Genomic DNA, 12,934 nt, shown 5'->3' on the forward strand with positions numbered 1-12,934 from the left:
GATCTGATCATGAAGAAAGACGTTTACCATGTTTCTGGTCTTATTGTGTTCACTGAGCCCATGTTTACGTGAAATATTGCCACCAATAAAGTGAAACAGTTTGCGTTATAATAAAAAGGTGACTGAAATGAGTTGAAAGGAAGTGCATTGTTGTCGGAGATCAAGGCTTTTTTTAATGATATTTATATTTAATTGAATTATTCCCTTGTAAGATTAAATGTAATTTTGACATAATAATAAATAATAATATAAAATAAGTTATATATTTCGTCAGAGGATAGTCCTTTCTTTATATCAGGGATTTGTTTTCTTATAATTGCTTATCAAAATCAGATTATAGGACCAATACGTTTTGCAAATTGAAATAGACAACGATCTTCATATAGAAGACTCTAACATCCTAAACAAAAAACAGTGAAATGTGTCAAAATGCACCTGAAATAATAAATTCGGAATCAAACAGAATCAAACAGAGCCAATCGATTGCTTGGCCAATTTCCAGTCACTCAAGAAAGCAATATATTTGGCCATGATACGAATAAAGTGTATATGTAATCTTACACACTGTGTTTTCTGAGCGATCTCTTCCCCGTCTGTTTTATTGGTTGTATAGATTACTGTAATCTCTGCTCTCCTAATTGGGAAAATCCCATCACAGGCCATTGCCAAACATTGCTTATTTTACAGGCCCGTTGCTCCACAGTTTGAGATTGTTAATCTTTTGGCAGAGCAAGGTGTGCTTTATAAAGATGCAGTACAGCTCTGGAAAGTAATCCTACATACTCACCTTTCTCAACAGAACACAGGCTGCCATTATCTGCAGCAAGCGGCTTCCACAGGTATCTGCCAATGAAACAAGGGGTGGGTTATACACCCCCAGGCGTCTGCCTGTCTCTTGCCAGAAAGCCAATCTTATGTCTCATTGCTGCTGTGTAGATAATGTAGCCTATACATCCCTCTCTCTCTCACACACACACACACACACACACACACACACACTTTCCCCTGGTTCTCGTTGTGTTAAACTAAACAAAGAGTTATCTGTTTGAGTCTGGTCTCACTTTGGCTGCTCCCTGCCTCTTTCCCTGTGACAATTTAACAGTAAGAGCCTTTGTGGTTTATGTTGCATGATATGAATACCACATCCTAAAACAGCACAATACACAATCAGAATCCTAAAAAATGTAGTGCGGATATGATCCTCTTTTCTATCTCATTCTGCAGAGCAGTCCCTCCCTCTTCACACCTGCTGTAAGAGGTAATTAAACACACACACACACACACACACACACACACACACACACAAAAGTAGTCTACGCATTATAAGAAAATTGTTAGCAGATGAACCAACTCTGCGTTATGGTTATTATAACTGATGCATTAATGCATTTTAAGCTATAATTGGGCATACATTTATAATCCTTGTCTATGAAATTTTACGTGAACTATAATGTAGAATAAAGTGTATATACTAGACTACAAGTACCTCAAAAGGTTACAGGAGTATTCTGTTCAGATGTTGGCCTGATTGTACAGTGGACTTTCGTAACCCGGAAGTTATTACAAAACTGTGAAGTGCGTACTCGTTGACCCGGAAGTAGCTCTATCCACGCGAGTGTAGCAGAATCGTTGCAGATACGAAGTGAAGACACCCGGTGGACTCGAACCCGACACGATCTCAGAAGACTTTTGTTTTTATAAATCAACAACCATGTAAGTATCTCTAATGATGAATCAGTCGTTGCGACGGTGGTCGGTTTTCAGTCACAACGCCCGAAGTCTGAGTCGCAGCATCCAGAAGCTCGAGAGCTAAATTGCTCAGCATGTTAGCATGTTTAGAGTTAGCTAGAGTTGAAACCCCCTTTGTATGCCTTTTAGATACCAAGCATACTTCCGACCAGCTGTGTCACAACTATCTTACTCATAGTTTAATAATAAAATGCCTAATCCGTTCTTTTATTTCACTCTTATGAATCGAAATATAAAAGTAGCTCGTCAGAATAGCATCGGTAGCATAGCCAAATGCTAATACCGACCGCTAACGTTGCAGTGTTCGCGCATGCGCCGTCTAGCTTTTCATCAGTTATTTTGCTATCGCTTTAAAGTGAATTTTAAGTCTAGAAGAGGCGACGTTAATCTTCTTGTTTTCATTCTTGAGACACATACTGCGTTCCATATCGCCATTAAGTAAAATAACTTCCACAGTTAATTGCAGGGAAATAAACGGTTCAATTGTTTTATTGAAATATTTCCGTAATTAATGTGTCACACGTTTTTCATGTTAATATACAGGCACGTTCACAGATAGAGCCCTCGTGGTGCTCAAGCACCAGCCCCTTTGCCCTGGATGAGTAAAGTGCCCTTTTTGCTAGAGACACATTTTTTTTATTCATCCGTATTTAAGAATAAAAGTTACTCGTTCTGTCATCAAGTCCCCCAAAATGTGTTTTAATCTCCGACGGGGCATTTATTTGAGTTATTGTGAGAATTTCGCCCCGACCTGCTCCTCGGCGCTCACGAGCCCCCCCTCCACTGCCCCCCCCCCCCCGCCGCGCCCCTCCCTCCTTCACTTCCTCCTCCGCGCAGTGCTTCTCGCGCCAACCAAACGGCTGCACCTCCTTCTCCTCTGACGCGCAGCACCAGACACACAGGTCATGACGGTGTTTGTCCCCTGACGTTGTTTTGTGATAAATCAACCACAACATTAGCGCTGCTGAAAACATGACGTCACAGCTTGTCCGACGTTTCCTAAAAAAATAAACAAACAACTCCGTGATTTCAAAGCCTCGTCCAGCTGTTTACTGACGTTAGTTATGTTTAGGGAATAGAGAGAGGGAGAGAGAGAGAAAAGAGAGAGGGAGAGAGAATTCTTATTCCGTTCTATTTAACGGGCTAGTCTAGGATTTGCGTGGCCAGACTGAAAAAAAATCATACAGCCTCTCTTGTTCAGAGGGCCGGGCCAAATGTGGAGGCGGGCCGTATCCGGCCCGCGGGCCTTAGTTTGAGGACCACTGCTCTTGGCTGTTGATGTCTATCAATATCGCTCATTTTGAAAATGACGTAAGAGGGCAATACGGATCCGTATCAGACCAGCGAGGAGGGCAATACGTGGCTGGCATGGCGACCCATTAGCCAATCAGAACGCTTGTACTGTTGTTGCTATATAATAATTCATCTTTATTCATAAAGAAAATGTAAGCGAGCGGTCTGATGCTGCCCAGAGGAAACGCAGGTCGAGGACAGCATCATCAGTGTATTGCTGCTAATGCTTCAACTCTGTCAGATTTTTTTTTGGCATTGGGTGTCCTTTTTTTGTGGTTTGAGCACCTGCCCCCCAAAATGTCTGTGCACGTGCCTGATAATATATGATAATTGTGGCAACACATGTTGTATAAAGTTTAACTTGCATTTTACTTTGGTTTTATTTTGTTCTGCCATACAACCTATTAGATATAAAAGGGGGGAAAACTATCGGGCAATGAATTCCAAGAAAATGATACAGCAAAAACGGATGCTTGCCTACCATTCATATTTTTAAATCTTTTTTTTTCAGGAGTCTGTTAACCAAGCCCAAGTCCGAGATGACCCCTGAGGAGCTCCAGAAACGAGAGGAAGAGGAGTTCAACACCGGCCCCCTGTCGGTGCTGACCCAGTCCGTCAAGAACAACACTCAGGTCCTCATTAACTGTCGTAACAACAAGAAGCTGCTCGGAAGAGTCAAGGCGTTTGACAGGTACGGAGCTCAGTCACTGGCTTATTTGTTTTTTCCAAGTGGGATATGAGATTAATACTGTATAATTCACGTTTATGTTCTGTTTTTTTCCCTGCTCCCCAAAACCAGTTATGTTCATGGTCCTTTTTTTAATAAATCAGATACTTTGAGATAGAAATGAACATGAAATGTTGCCTATCAAAACTGATCAGTTAATATTGGATACTTGTCATCTCAATAAAAACGACAGTAAAGGAAAAAACCTCACGTTCTAAGGCACAGTAGATATGAAAGTTCCATGTCACCTTTATCTTGGCTAAAATAATTGTGATTTACCAAATCACAAAAATCATTAAATGTGCTTAAAAATACAATAGCCTTAAACATACTGAAATTAATTTACCGTACAATATATTATATAATTTTTTATCACGATTATTTTTAGTGTCTTTAATTATCTTTAATTAAGAAATCGTATATCACCAGGTCCCCCTGCAAAATAAAAACAATTGTCTCATGATAATTCCTGTAATTATTTACTCGGGTGGAATTTTTCACTTCTCTACCATGCAAGTGAGCTAGAAAGCTTCTTAAGGCACCAAAGTGACAATATTCTCAATAATAGAATTCACCATGATCAACTTATTGTGTGTTTTTTATTGTGATCAATTATAAAGTTATATTAATATATCGTCCCATCCCTAGTCCTTGTTGTTAAATACATTGCAATTATCTTTCATTTCATGTGAGTTTTGGTCGAATGAGTGTTTCATGTTGGATTCACCTTCTGCTCTTAACTGGGTAAACTTGGGATAAATTGCTAGTTTCAGCTGGATGAACGGCACTTATTCAAAATGGAGTAGCACATGAGTTTCTTTAATCTGAATAGTTGTTTCATCACAAGCCAAGAGTCATCAGTTGTGCTCTACTTTGACAGAACATTTGGAGAGGTCCTTGCATGAAGTCAGTCGCAAAAAAACATCTTTGTAAAGGACGAACACGGGAGGAGGTCAACACCGTTAGTGCACAGTAGATGAAGTTACACTGTTTAAAGCACCAGAGGAGGATCCTGGACCGACTTAAAGACCATGAGACAGCTGGTGGAAGAAAACGTCGTCACTGTAGAAAAAACACAAAATTCTCTTAGTAAATTGACACTTTATGATGATAATTGTATCCATGACGTTTGTACACGTTATATATATTTCATCTGTATTTCAGTAAAATATTTAAATTTCAGATTTACCTTAATATTAATGATTCTTAAATCAATCATTCTTAATTTGTTCCCTCTGCTTCCAACAAGAAAACATTTCTCTTAAATCATCATTCAGGCGAGTGTTTTACACGAAAGGCCCGTTTATTTATGTTTAAAAAAAATCTGCAATACTATGTCTCAATGTTTTCCCGATGCTCACTGTCGTTTCAGGCACTGCAACATGGTCTTGGAGAATGTGAAGGAGATGTGGACGGAAGTTCCCAAGAGCGGGAAGGGAAAGAAGAAGTCTAAGCCTGTGAATAAGGACCGCTACATTTCCAAAATGTTCCTCAGAGGGGATTCTGTCATCATCGTGCTGAGAAATCCTCTGATCACAGGAAAATAAACTCTTTGTGGGCGTCCAGCTGGATCGGCCACAGAGCCCTCTTTTCTTTATTTGTTGTTGAATGGTTTGAAGATGGTGGACTCAAACTAATGGAAACCTGTTTGTTTTGTTGATGGATCACTGCAGTCGCTAATGGGTAAGATACAAAGTGTGTCAAAAATGATGTCCGTGTGTTTTTTGGGGGGAGAGGGGCATTTAGTCACAAGAATACCTGCCTTTGTGTTGTCAACAGAAGTCCCCTGCATTTTTTCATTTTAATAATAAAAGTGTTGGATAGATTCAAGTGTGACGTTATCTATTTTTTCGGCTTCCAAGTTCCTCCTACATTGAACCCATTTCAGGCTGGTTTGATTTAGTTTTTTTTATCTCTATTGCCCGCTGAATGTGTTGGAGAAATGTCCCTGGGTATCCTTGCCCTCCTCCCGCTGTCACCCGTTCACTCTCCCCTGACAGCAGCTTAGGTGTCGGGCTTGATTTCAGTCCACGGCGCTCAATATGCGACAAACTGCCGTTTAAAGGCCCGCTGCATTATTGATGAGACCAGATGTGCTGACTGTCACTTCACACCCTCGTCTCGCTCCCATTTCAGGCCGTTCCCCTCGGCCGCTCCGCTCAGCCCCTTCTGACCACTTTGTTAATTGTCTTAATAGCTTAACGGAGATTCTCGCCTTACTTCTCTCGAACAGTTGGCGCCTAACCTCTCGCTCTTTGGTGCTCTCAAATCGACAGGATTTTGATTGTTTGAGTACATCAACAACAACAAAAGTGTATAATGTCAGATTCGTATTTTTTTAATCCACATCAAAGTCCCCATTGGTTTAAAGATACATGTCATATAATTGCAATACTTTGTGTCAAAAAGCATCTTACATTCCCTTATTTAAAATCTAATTTAAGGGAATAGCTCTAATATAAATATATGTGTGTGGGGGGGGGAGACGAGGAGTGAGACATCAGGAGGATGTGTGAACACTGAACTTGTATGACTCTTCTGTGACTAACGTACAGTGGTACCTATTGCACGGCTGCTCCAGGCAATTCTGGATTTGTATCAAAAGTTTAGGAGAGCTCGTGTTGCAACGACCGGAAAACTGCAACGTGTAAACTGGCAGCCCGAGGCGAGAAGAAACGCAGCGGCTGCTGATGACTCAACTGCTTATAGTTTACACATTGATGTCATTTTAATCTCTAAATATTGTATTGCGTGTGCTCTTTAAAAAAATCTTTCTATCTACTGAACATGGTTAGTCTGCCTGTTCTTCCTCCTCCTTGCTGTTAGCCAGATGTTGTCCAGCTGTAAAGTCCAGGCTAGATTTAGCAATTATAATCGCAGCTTCTCGTTTGTCTATATTTGTTTTCAACGTGTAACAGTTTGTTTCTACAGACTGATTTTATGAGATAAACAATAGCACGACTTATGTCGCAATGTATCGTCATTTCTCTGCCCAGTAAAAGATGTAGACACCTCATACTTACATTAATATTCAATAAGAAACTATATATTATTTGTGGTTGAATGTTTTACAGAACAAAACCTCTGCAATCTTTTGCAGCAGCCTGTCCTCACAGCAAAGTCATATTTGCATGATGCCTTTTTTTTAATGATGTAGAATGTGAAATGTAAACTCCATCAATTCAGTTGCAATTAACATTAAAGTACAAACGCGTAGACACCCATTATAACAAAGAAAGAGGCGATTATTGTGCTCCTCAACCGCATGTTACCGTTACAAGCTGAAGATCTCTTGCTTTAGGGGAATATGGCTGACCTTTGGCTGGAAGACAAATCCATACTCCTTATGGAAAGTGATCCTTTGGGTGACATGTCGTGTAAATATACAATCAGTGCAACATTTATGCAACCATTCTACATATAATCAGTACGTATGTCTCCAAAGTTTGGATGGCGATGTGTTTTGTCGTTCAGGCCTTTAAAATAAAGCCACCTATTAATGCTGAATTACAAATATAGTGGTGCAGGACCATGTTGACAACTTATCAGGCCCTTTTTATAAAGACTTAGTGATAGGCATATCAAGCTAATTGAGCACCAGAGGATGCCCACATAAAGATTTGGCTCTGTAACATTGTTTTTTAAAGGTTTCATGGATGATGTGTAAGAGAGTTTAGTATAATTTCAAAATGAGGCTTTCTTGACTTCAAGAAAAGTCCATCTATCTTTCGGTTACTTTGGATGAAGTCATATCTCCAAATGATTTCCGTCACAGTTGAAGCATCCCGGGACAAAGCCCTGTCAAATAGCCGCTGGGTCTATTTGGAGATGCCTGAGATAAAAACAACTTTGGGGACCTCATTTGTTGGGTATCATCGTGCACTTTTCTCATGTTACGGAACTCACCCCCAAAAGACACTTCGAGAAGTCTCTTTCCTCCAGATTTTGGGCAGGGGAAGGGATTCACGAGCAGGAAGGCAGATGTTTTATTCAGTAGGTAAGCGATAAGAGGGGGGAAGTGTGATTATGATAGCAATCGGCCATGCATCGATACTCGAGCCTCCGGGCAACGCGACACCTTTGCAGCGCATCGACCGGGCCCCCGGTAACCGAAGCAGCCGCAGTTTGTTTTCTCAGCAGAGCCACGGTCCGGGGTGTCAAAGCCGCCAGGCCATGCAGGCGGGGAGAGAAGACGAGAGGTTGGAGGAAAAGAGGGTATCAGCTCCGTAAACACACAAACACTGCGTGCCTTCACTCATCTCTCTTTAAGTGTGAATGACAGCAAGTGCAAGGACACAGTCGGAGCAGCCAAAACAAGAGGGATCAGGTGTATGGGCTGCTGCATGTAGACCCGGGGACTATTTAACAAACAAGAGGGACAAACTCGAGCCTGCAGCTTTTGGAAAATTACATTTATATTATATTTCCATATAAAAAATGTACCTGGATATGATGAGGATTTTTTTTAGGCTCCATTAATCTATTCTTTTCTATCTAATATGTCTGGTGATGCTCCAGGACTTGCAGGGCCAGAGTCAGGTCAGGATTTTTATAGGTCATACATCCAGCAAAACCCCACACATGAGACATTTTACTTTATACTTAAACTTTGTTACGAGCTATATATACTAATACATTAAATGTGACCTCTGCATTCGGTCCATCCTCAGTATTTTGAAGCAGAGGGCTGCTGTTAAGCTACGTTCAAGCTTATTTTAACTTTTCTTTTATTATCTTAAAATGTTTTCAAAAATATTCTTTGAAACGCAAATTCCACATTTAATTTTTACAAATCTGTACATTTTATATCCCTTTATTATTAAATTCAAAAACATAAAAAGAAATAAAACATTGAGCGTGACAGTTCATTGTTGAAGACGTTACATTGCATGGATCTCATCAGCAGATGGATTTATTTTCAGCTGTCATGACACTGGAGATGTTTAAACTTTCCATTATCCTTAGGGAACAGCTCTAATATATTTAAATTAAACCACATGTGTCTGTGTGTGAAAATAATTATCAACTGAATTGAATTGAATGACGTGTATAAAATGTGTGAATTGTGTCATATAACAATGTACAGTTTTGTAATGTTATCTGAACCCCTATATTCAAGCTATTAGGTAGAACATGATCTTGGTGCACATCAATGGAATAATGCAATTTTTCTTTTGAAATTCTTTTTTTTATGTTCATATATACCAAAAGGGACTGATTTGAAACAAACACAGCTGATATTTTAATAAGCAATACAAAAAAACGTTTAATTGTTTTATTTTTTAAATGTTATCTTTAATTATTTTATCTAATGTGACTCTTTTCCAGGGAGACTTGGCCAAGATATCAGCACAATTCGAAGAAATGGTTCCACACACGTTTGTGTGTGCTATATTAAGGTCATATTGCCACCTAGTGGATGGAAAAGGTATTGCACATAATTTTCCAACATAGACCAAGCATGAGCTTCACTGCCAAGCCATTTTAATTAAACATACAGCCTGTCCTGACAACTGAAACACATTGAATGGATATTGAAAGCATCATCTAATCTGATGCAGATAAAGATATCTGATGTAACGTGCAAATAAGCTCTAGGGGCTTTCTTAATTTGATATTTTGCAGATGTGTCTTCCATGTATGAAGCAAATTGCTCGGATACTGAAATTATAACAGAAGTTTAAGTTCTGAATTCAGAAAAATATTGTGTTTAATGTTGCATTCCTCACTTGAATTTTTACTTGACTTGAATTTTACATTTTATGGAATTCTCTACATCGACTAAAATTCAGGTGGAAATATTACCCTTTTATATTTGACAACCAATTCAAATGTTCACAGACAAAAACAAACTTAGAAATCGTGATGTTTTCTTAAAAAAAGAAAGTAACCCACACAGCTGAAACAATTAGTTAATTGACTTATTAATTGATTGACATATACATTTATATTTAATGATTTGAATAATGGTTTCAGTATTTGATAGTTTCACTCAGGGCTCTGGGTAAATGCATCACCGTTTTCACTATTTATTTTTTTAATACAATTTTCATAAATCTTTGCAGCCTGATGCAAAATAGTTTAAAAATAAGCTCCACCTCAACCAAATCCAACATTAAATATTGTACCTGATAAAATCACATAGGTTGAGTAACATTTTAATTGTAAGAGTATGCGGTATTAGAACTTTTACTTAACCCTTGTGTTGCCTTAGGGTCATTTTGACCCCCCATCAATACACCCTCCCCTCCTTTGGTTTGTTTCATTTGACCCGAATTCACACTTTCCTGTTACCTTTATATTTACTAACATATTTTACCCTTTGGGTTCATTTTGACGCCAGCAATTAAACCCAGAAGAAAATTATTAGAATTATTATTTTTTCCAAGTTTAAAGTGAGGCTTTATGTTTGTTTGTTGACTACCGAAGAACACCGACATTAAACATTGAATGGGGTCAAATTAATCCTAAGGCGGGGGAGGGAATATTGTTTCGTCAAAAAAAAATAAACAAAGGGTTAAGTAAAGGCTATAAAGAACACTTCCTTCGCCCGATGTAGCCTCATTCGTCAGTGCATTACTGCTCTGATTTGCTCTATGAGGAGTTCAGGGCCAAGATTCAAGGTCATGTAATTTAGACTCTTTCTTAAATCCTTCTGCTGCCCTTTGCTAAACTGGCCTCCAGCCCAGACCTCTTAGTGAACAGTTGTGTCTGGCTTCTTTATTTGACCCTCCTCCAGTCGCATGCCCTCGCTCTCAAAAAGAGATGGAGAGAGAAAAGAGTCAGAGTAACACTTGTTCTCTGTGCTCATTGTGTTCCCTACAAAAAGTACGAGCAGACAATGACTCTTCGAAAAATTGTTTATCACTGTTAATCCCTGTCTGGCTAGCTGCTGCCAACCTCAGGATTCAGACTGCGTCTTTGTTCCCTCGATTGAAGTTTATTTGAGTAATTCTCTTTATTCCTCCGCCATTCAACCTGCAGTGGAGACTGAGTCTTTCAGACGCTGCCTCGGGACAGTATATGCTTCAACAAGTCTCTCTGATGTAAGATGTAGGAGAAGTGCAGTCTGTTTAATGGCCTCCCACAGGGAGATACATATGGAGACCTAATTCAGCCTGGTTAACCAAAAATATGCACTTTGTCCAAATCTTGCTGCTTTGTGCTTAGCCATCAGCTTGTTCCCCCTTTTTCTATTGTTCAGTTTCTTCATCTCACACTTACAACTTATACGTACAGATTGTCTATATGTACAGATTGTAAAAGCCCGCTGAGGCAAATTTGTAATTTGTGAGAATGGGCTAAACAAAATAAACTGAATTGAATTGGCAACACAATCTCTCACGCAGTTTAAACCTTTAACAGTGCCCCTGTACGCCTATTGTTTCTCCAAGTGGCAATGATGTTCAACAGGTCCTGGGTTAGGCTGCAAGCTGTGGACAGCATTGAATAAACTGACGTCAAGCTGTGGAAATAAAGCTGTGGCCTCCAGGCGAGGAGCACAGGAGGAACTTACAAATACTGCATGAATGTTTCTAATTCTTTATGAGTTACTTTCTTGGAACGTGACCAGCTTTTTAGACAGAGTGAATCACACAAGCACCTCCACACATGTTAGAGCACAAGCTCACACACGATCTGGTGTTAATTTCTACAACAATGAGTGGGGAAACGGAGGTTTACTTGTTTGAGCTCTGGTAGACAGCAGAGTTAACAGGGAACACATGGCTAAAAACAAATACCAGACTTACAGTTGCTCGGAGCTGTCAGCTCGTATGTCTAAGTGTGTATGTCCGTGTGTGTGTGTGTGTGTGTAGGGGTGGGGGGGCTAAAGGCATATTGGCTTTCTGGATGTTTACACATGCCATGCAGATGTAATGCATTCCTTTCTCATCCTCTCTTCCGCTTCTGTCCCCATTAGGATGGAGTGCTTTTATTGTGTGCACTATCTCAGTGTTGAAAACTGGGCCAAGAGAGGCATCAAACTCTCCTTTCGTTGTTAATAAAATTAGAAAATATTACTTTAAAATAGCTTATAAAATATTTCTATAAAATATTGTTCTGTTCTCAATCTTTTGACTTAAAGCTGTTTATTTGTAGTTATTACAGAAACATTAGGGATTAAATGCTTCAAAAAGTCTTTATGGAATAACTACTAAGGCCTAAATAGAAACCTGACGTTACCCTGCCAGCCAGTAGGGTGAGGTGGAGGGCTTGGCCCTGGCATGGATGAGATGCTGCCTTCAAGTGCTATTGGAAATGTAATATAACAACCACCAAAGATAAGAACTAGAACAGTACTGTAAATACCACTTTATCTGATTTGCAGTGTTTTTGTTTTTAGTGAGCAAAATAGGAGCCTGTTTCATGTGACCTCTCTGGCATATGGCTTATTGTTGTATTTAGCTCCAGGATCCAAACCAAAATAATACCCCATGCCTTTGAGGTGATGATGTATTAACTTTGGACTCGAGAACATAAAACAAAAAAAGATTTACTTTTGCTTCATTGTACACGCTGATTATCTATTGGATGCCATTTGTAATTTATTCATTATTATAGACTCCAGCACTATGACATCTGCCCTCAAAGCATAGTTTATTGACGTACTTATACATCAATAGAAATCACATGTGATACGTTGCCTAAAATATGAGAATATGTGGAACTACTTCATGATTAAATGGGTAATCCAGTCCTCAAATCTTTAACTCACTTTAATAATTAATGTTACATTTGTTAACATGAATGTATTTAGCATTGTTATTAAAGTATTAAAGTACTTTGTTATTACCAGTCATTATAAAAGTAGCAATATCTCAATGATAACCTATATTCTAAGTAAATGTGCTAGATCCACACTTTTACTTAATTGGAAGTACTGGCAGTTACATAAAGCAGGATAATTAAAAAAGTATGGCCCTTGTCGGATCGCTGTAGATACATTAACGTGTCAGCATCATTTCATTGTAGCGGCTGGTCAAGATTAAGTTCATTTGAACTATTTGATGCATTATTAGGCAGTTTAACAATGGACCATAGTTTATAAACTGGTTTACAGGCTATGTAAACTGTTCAACTGTTCATCCTCAAGATAATGATCAACTACTGACTACAAGTCAGTCGTAAAAAGCACCTCTATGCAATGTAGTCACAGAGTAACAG

The 12,934-nt window shown here is 39.1% G+C and overlaps 1 protein-coding gene across 1 annotated transcript; it reads left to right on the forward strand.

Moving 5' to 3' along the window:
- Window positions 1-1,598: 1,598 nt before the first annotated feature.
- snrpd2 (small nuclear ribonucleoprotein D2 polypeptide) lies at window positions 1,599-5,599 on the forward strand. The gene is made up of 3 exons (XM_056441006.1): window positions 1,599-1,713; window positions 3,554-3,733; window positions 5,142-5,599. Coding segments are annotated over exons 1-3 (357 nt in total). The 5' UTR covers window positions 1,599-1,711; the 3' UTR covers window positions 5,317-5,599.
- The last annotated feature ends 7,335 nt before the right edge of the window (window positions 5,600-12,934 follow it).

The sequence above is a fragment of the Pseudoliparis swirei genome, chromosome 20 (assembly GCF_029220125.1).
Source record: "Pseudoliparis swirei isolate HS2019 ecotype Mariana Trench chromosome 20, NWPU_hadal_v1, whole genome shotgun sequence".
NCBI classification, from domain to species: domain Eukaryota; kingdom Metazoa; phylum Chordata; class Actinopteri; order Perciformes; family Liparidae; genus Pseudoliparis; species Pseudoliparis swirei.

Coding starts and splice junctions, on each gene's coding strand:
- snrpd2 (XM_056441006.1), top strand. Junction 3,734..5,141: donor AGAGTCAAGGCGTTTGACAG/GTACGGAGCTCA, acceptor CTGTCGTTTCAG/GCACTGCAACATGGTCTTGG.